Source organism: Prosopis cineraria, unplaced genomic scaffold (assembly GCF_029017545.1).
Source record: "Prosopis cineraria cultivar Desert tree isolate PC_DT_omini unplaced genomic scaffold, ASM2901754v1 PC2, whole genome shotgun sequence".
In the NCBI taxonomy this organism is placed as follows: Eukaryota; Viridiplantae; Streptophyta; class Magnoliopsida; order Fabales; family Fabaceae; genus Prosopis; species Prosopis cineraria.
This window is the reverse complement of record NW_026555333.1, coordinates 20,670,201-20,676,904: the sequence shown is the minus strand read 5'-3', so window position 1 is coordinate 20,676,904 and position 6,704 is coordinate 20,670,201. Positions and strand designations below refer to the sequence as shown.

The window sequence follows — 6,704 nt, the reverse complement described above, 5'->3', positions numbered from 1 at the left end:
TCAAGCAGCATGCACATGGATTAAATTTTCCATCTGAACTAAGCAAAAAAATGAATCAAATCAAGTAAAGACCAACAAGATTACATCAAAATCACCTCTCAAATATGCATATGATCCTGGGCGTGGCATTTAAAATTGTCTTCATTCTATGGCACGGGCTTTTTAACTTTCGGTTCATATCTTGTTCTCAACAAGATCCTAACTCATAAAAACACACTATACTCACAACTACCAACATGTGCAACTCAAAATAGCAAATGGGATTAACATTATTCGAGTTAATTATCACTATTTCATACTAATTTATTCATAACATTGTCATTGACCACCAATTCGTCATCATCTAGAAACTCTGTTATCCTGGTTTAAGTAAGCAAGTTCAGCGATAAGTTCATTTATTGGTAAGTGGAATTGGATCTCATGGTATATACTCTGCAACAAGCTCAGCAAAAGATGACGACTTGTCCCCTAGCAATCTTGTTGGAGAGTCAAACTCCTCAATCAGTCCTGCATCAATATCCATGGAAATCATATGAAAAGACAAGTTAAAGCATATCAAAGTACAGAAACTATACAAGTTCAAAGAAGAATAACAAGCAACTTAGTTGACCTTGATTGAGAAGCAGAACCATATCACTGTCAAGAACAGAAGTTATTCTATGCGCAATGGTAATGACCGTACAGTCAGAGAAGTGTTGCCGGAGAGTTTGCTGGACCAAATTATCAGTGGCAGTATCAACTGAAGCAGTAGCTTCATCAAGCACCAACACCTTACTTCTCTTAAGTAGCACTCTACCAAGGCACACCAATTGCCTCTGACCCATGCTCCAATTCTCACCGTTTTCACTAACTACACCCATTTTCACAAAAGCAATAAGTTTTCATTTCTGGAATCAGAAATAGCATATTGTTTCTATATGAGAGGGGAAAATAACAGACAAACCTGCAGAGTCTAACTTCCCATCTTTCTTTCGAACTTTATCTCCAAGTTGACACTTGTCGAGAGCCTAAAAGCATGTCAATCAATGAAGAAAAAGGCATGTTAAGAAACAGATACAAGTTTAATTTTCAGACAGAACTTAATGTTGAGTGTATGCATGTTACTATATGCAAATATAACAAACCTACCTCCCAAATTTGTTCATCGTTGTACTCCCCCAAAGGGTCTAGGTTACTTCTCACTGTGCCTTCAAACATGGTTGGATCTTGAGGAATAATGCTAAGTCTAGACCTCAAATCATGAAGTCCAATTGATGAAATGTCGATGCCATCAATCACTATTTGCCCAGCAGTTGGCTCAACGATTCGAAAAAGTGTTAGTATGAGAGTTGTTTTACCACTTCCTGTTCTCCCGAAAATGCCAGTTTTCAGTCCTCCAGGGAATTTGCATGTTATGCCACGCAACACAAGTGGTAGATGTGGAGCATAACGAACCTTCATCACACACATCAATATTTTATTATCTTTTAAAGTAGTAAAAACATAATGTTAAATCCATGAACCAAAGAACGTTTTACAAGCAGTAACATTTCCTTTTGAAGATACATTCTAACCCTTGATAAAGAACTGACAGTTGAAGTTTTGCAAATTTGATTGACCAAAGATTGAAAGACATTATAATCCTAACATGATCCATATGATTGAGATATGCCACTTGGAGTCAAATTTATGATGAACTCAATGTACCTGCAGATCAGAAATGTCAACTTCTCCATGCGATGGCCAATAAGGATTGGGTCTATTTTGTTCAATTACAAGAGGAGGTTCACTTGGAATGCTACTATACTGAAGCATTCTCTCCACTGATATAATGCTGTTCTCCATTTCACAAAGACTCCAAATCACCGAAGCTTGAAACTTATTCAGATTAAGTCCATACATAACAGCTAAACCGGCAATACCTTCAGAATCATAAATAAAATAAAAGTAAACGATAAGCTTCCATTTCCTCCAAAATATAAACGAAGTAATTGTCAATTGGTTCAGATGCCAAAACTTTCTGTTTTTTTTTTTTTAACTGACTGATACCAACATTGAATTGTATACCTGGATCTATAACTCCCCGTGGAATAAATACCAAGAATATCAAAGAAAAGGCAAATGTTATAGAAGACAACATATCCAAGCGGAGGCCAAGCCAATTCCTTGCAGCAACAATGTTGAATATTGGCCGAGAATACCCATCCATTAGTTTCATATTTGTTCCCTTAAATCTTGACTCTTGATCAAAGCTCCTAATGGTTGTTGTTCCTGAAATAGTTTCAGCCAAGTGTTGAATGACTGGAGCTTTGCATGCTCCAGCTAAACGTGATAGTTCTCGAGCTGATGGTAAATAATATTGCTGTGGAATAATAAGTTTGTAAGCCATAAGTTGTCAACATATATCATGATAAAGTGCCCATCAGCAATAAAAAGTTTTGGAATAAGTACCTAATTAATGCAAGCATAGACTGCAGGAATGAAAGGAAGAATATACAAGGAAGATGCATAACCTTATATCATGTTAGATAACATGGTTTAAGCAAAATACCTGATACCAAATGCTGATTGATATCACAGGCATAAAGATGATGAAAATCTGCCATGCAGCTTGAGACACCACTGCTATTATTCCCAGAAGTTGGATCATAGAAAAGGCAAATGACCCGATTAGACTGGGAATGGCTAAATCTGCTTCATTTTGGTCAGTAGAAGCCTACGAGAGAACAAAGAAAAGAAAAAGATTGTCAATGACTCAATGCATTATTCTTGATATAGCTATGAAAGGAAACCAAGACAAGGATGGGGGGCCATAAATTTAAAACATAAGCACATCTAAAATGCATAAAGTAAAATATGTCATTGCTCAACAGATTAGATAAGAAAAACATATATCTCGACTTCTTACTCTGTTAATAATCCTTCCACTTGGAGTGCCATAAAAAAATGACATGGGTGCACGGAAGATGCACAAGTGCATTTGATTGAAGAGTAGAGTTGCAATCTTGTAACCAGCTGTGAATAGAAAAATTGCTACAGCAAGTATACAGAAAGCACTTCCTATAGCCATTGCAACATAGACGATTATAAGCATAAAGGGTTTGACAGGTGGTTTCACATCTAAAGAAATAGGAGTTGCCCAGGCTATCCAATAGTTGCTTCCGATTTGAAGAATTTGAAACAGAATTTTAGCCAACAATACAAATGGTACAAGTGCTTCCCCATAAGCCATTGTGATATATTTCCAGTAGACTGAAAACCCAACTTTACCTTTCTCCCTTTCTTCCTCTTGAAAAAGCTGGCCTTTTGGCTCGACTATATCATCTGTTTTATCACTTTGCCTATCTTTGTTTGCCTCTTTTTCCTTTGTAACTTGTACACCAGATATATTTACCTCTTGGTCAGCTATACTAAATTTATCAGACACTTTCCCACCTTCCAGTGAATCAAGTGCAGATAACGCTCTTTTACGGGCACCCATAAGCTGCATAAAGTCAGTCCGTGAGTTGAGCAAATCATTATGCTTTCCACTTTGAGCAATTTCCCCATCTTTCATGACCTAATATATCAAATACAACATAGAATATATGAGGACAAAAAGCATAGTAAATTCTCTCTGAAATGACAACGCTTTTCTGTGAATAGCTCACCAAAATAAGGCTGGCAGCAGGTAAGAACTCTACTTGATGAGTGATATAAATAACTGTCTTTGAACTTAAACAACCTAGTAAACATTCCTGCCATATACAGAAATAATAAAAAATCCAATTAACTAAAATATTTAAACAAGTATGACACTAAATAAAGATAATGCCACAAAAAAGAAAGCAAAAGAATGATTGGTAGAATGCAAATACTACAAGGCATTTAAGACCCAAAGCCAGATTTATAGCATATAACAAACAAAATGTCCTAATGGGTTACCTTAAAAAGGTGGAATCCTGTATGCATGTCCACAGCACTACAGGGATCATCAAAGAGATATATCTCAGCATCTTGGTAGAGAGCTTGTGCGATCTGAATTCTCTGTTTTTGTCCACCACTCAAATTGATTCCCTTCTCTCCAATAATTGTCTGATCACCAAATGGAAGAACCTCCAGGTCTTTCTTCAGGGAACATGCTTCAAGGACGTTCTCATACCTTTCCCTATCCATCTCCTTACCAAATAATATATTCTCTTCGATCTTCCCACTTTGAATCCATGGAGACTGAGCAACAAAGGCTTTAGTTCCACACACCCTCAATGTTCCCGAAACCCTTGGAACTTCTCCTAAAATACAAGACAGCAGACTAGACTTGCCTGAGCCAACAGTACCACAGACAGCAACCAACATGCCTTGCATGACAGTGAGATTTATACCTTTCAAAGTTGTATTAGAGGAAGATAAATCCCAAGAGAAATTACCATTAACTACTTCAATTGCTGTATTAGAACTACCCCTTGGAAGCTTCTCTATAACGTCAGACTGCAATTCGTCAACTTGAAGGAATGATGCAACCCTATCCAAAGATACTTTAGTTTGAGCTATCATAGAAATTGTGCCTGGAAAATTATAAATGGGTTCTTGAAGCATCTTGAATGTTGCAAGTGCAGATAAGATCTTGCCTGATTCAAGTGGAATCCCCATAAGCACACAAGTACCAAAAGTGCCCACAGATACAAATGTGGGTGCTGCACCCCAAAACAGAAAGACGATGATGACTGATGTATAAAAGCATTTCCTTAACCAGCCTTCCTCTGTCTTCCTCAGTTCAATAACCTTGGACAAAAACTTCATTTCCCATCCCTGAAGTTTTAGAATTGTCATGTTCCTTAAAATCTCAGATGTGGCCTTCATTCGTCTATCTTTTGACTCCATTAACTTGGCTTGAAACTTTTCCTGCAGTGACCTCAAGGGAACATTTGCTAACATTACAATAATAGCAGCAACAAATGTGGCAATTGAAGCCAGCCCTAGATTTTTAGACAAAATGAACAATGCCAATGCTATTTGCACAAATACCAACCACAGATCGTGAATGTAACTGAAATCACCAACTCTTTCAGCATCAACAGTCATAAAATTGATTATTTCTCCAGTAGTGTGGTTCTGCTGGGCTTGACAGGAAAGGGTCAAGCTTTTACAATAAATCATTGTCACAAGCTGTGCTCGGATTCTAATTCCAATTTGCTGCAATCTAAAGAGCCTGTGCCTCTGGGACAAGCATTCTATGAGATTCGCAACAAAAAATGCAGCCACTAGAACATATCCCTCATTCTTAAATGTTTGATTGCCATTGAGGTAATGAACAAAAGTGTTAATAAGATATGGACCAACGAAAGATGCCAAAGTGTTTACAAGTGCAAGAATGGCTGTTGCAAAAATCTCTTTCCCAGCTGATAGTATTAATGACTTTGCCAATTTAAGTGTGGTCACTCTGTTTATTGTGCCACAATCAGCCTCAAGTTGATCTTTAAATAGTGGAAAAGCTCCCGCTACACTGTCAAAACTAGCTAGTTGCGGGACATCCTCAAGGTCTAAAGTCTTCTGCTTGCCCACAGCATTCAGAGGACCCGCCCAAGAGAAGGTAAGAATGCTGAAAATTCCAGCACTTGAGTAAGGAGTAACAGTTTCTTCCCCCTTGGTCTTATCTGACTCTAATGCATTACTAACATCAGTATTATCATTCAAAAGAGGTTCTTGAAGAATGTTATCTTCACTCTCATTTTTCAGATAAAATTTCACGAAACAAAAGGATATAGCCACAAAGGAGGAGACACCATCAGAAACTAAGTACTGAAGTGGAGGTGAAGAGTGTTTAAGATGAAGAATAATGTCCAGTGTAAAGCAATAACATGAAATAAGGAGGTAGAAGGCGCACCAAGCACTAAAGAATAGAAGAAATTTCTTTTCTCCTGAATTGAAGAATCCTGTGCGCAAAGAAGCAAAAACGACCCCCCAAGCTACTGTTTTAAGCGCCAAATCCGAAAGGGTCACTAACTTTTCATTCGACCGACCATTTTTATACCAATAGAAGCAATACAGTAGACACATGACAAGATTAAATGCAGAAGCACCCAAAGAACAAAACAGAGTCCTCTGGTATAAAGTACCCCCGAGTTTCGCTTCGGAAACATCTCTAGCACCCGCAGTAATTTTATTCCACACCCAGGAAACTAAGAAAGCTACTAACAAAACTAGGTGGAGAAAAGCAGACAACAAATGCAAGAAAATGGGTTTTAAGAGAAGAATCGCGGCAGAATACATCAGCTAGTTGTGGAAGAAAACAAACCACATAGCTTTATGTAAGAACAAAAAAAGTAAGTGCCGTCAAACATGGAAATTTCTGAAATGGATGCGCTAGAAGCTTCAGGTCAGGGGATCTGATTTAGATTCAGGTTCGTGCAAGTTTGAGGATGGAAGGGGGAAAAACAAGAGCTTAACGTGCTAGAGGGAGGGAGAGTGTTTAACGTGGCGCCCAAGGAAAAAAAACGAAGAGAACTGGTTTAAAGTTAGTAACTACGGTTAGGAGTTCGTTGGAAAGGTTAATAATTAAATTTTGTCGTCCAAAAAAAAAAAAATAAGTAAATTTTGGTTTGGTTGCGTGTTCTTTAGTGAATGCTTGGTCAGAAAGTGGTGCACGACTGCACGTGACTAGGTCTCATTACACCCGATTACACTTTTAGTTTGTAGTATTTGTCTTGTAGTTTACAGTGAGAAGGGTGAATGGCAATAATATCTCA

At 37.8% G+C, this 6,704-nt stretch overlaps 1 protein-coding gene across 2 annotated transcripts; it reads right to left on the bottom strand.

Moving 5' to 3' along the window:
• Positions 1-222: 222 nt before the first annotated feature.
• On the bottom strand, positions 223-6,361 carry LOC129304260 (ABC transporter C family member 3-like). Of its 2 annotated transcripts, none has more exons than XM_054943957.1 (10): positions 3,904-6,361; positions 3,630-3,716; positions 2,888-3,538; positions 2,531-2,695; positions 2,047-2,341; positions 1,687-1,901; positions 1,129-1,434; positions 944-1,007; positions 611-850; positions 223-507 (listed from the first exon to the last, which is right to left on the bottom strand). In XM_054943957.1, exons 1-10 carry the CDS (start codon positions 6,226-6,228, stop codon positions 419-421), a joined length of 4,437 nt encoding a protein of 1,478 aa, XP_054799932.1. In that variant the 5' UTR covers positions 6,229-6,361; the 3' UTR covers positions 223-418. The 2 variants fall into 2 exon arrangements, with proteins under 2 accessions (XP_054799932.1, XP_054799933.1); XM_054943958.1 differs by having other exon boundaries at positions 683-850.
• Positions 6,362-6,704: the final 343 nt, after the last annotated feature.

Excerpts from the sequence above, each read along its gene's own strand:
- LOC129304260 (XM_054943957.1), bottom strand. The coding sequence starts at position 6,228 with ATGTATTCTGCCGCGATTCTTCTCTTAAAACCCATTTTCTTGCATTTG. Across the intron at positions 2,342-2,530 it reads CAATCAGCATTTGGTATCAG|CAATATTATTTACCATCAGC; the intron begins GTATTTTGCTTA and ends ATTATTCCACAG. Across the intron at positions 508-610 it reads GGTTCTGCTTCTCAATCAAG|GACTGATTGAGGAGTTTGAC; the intron begins GTCAACTAAGTT and ends ATATTGATGCAG.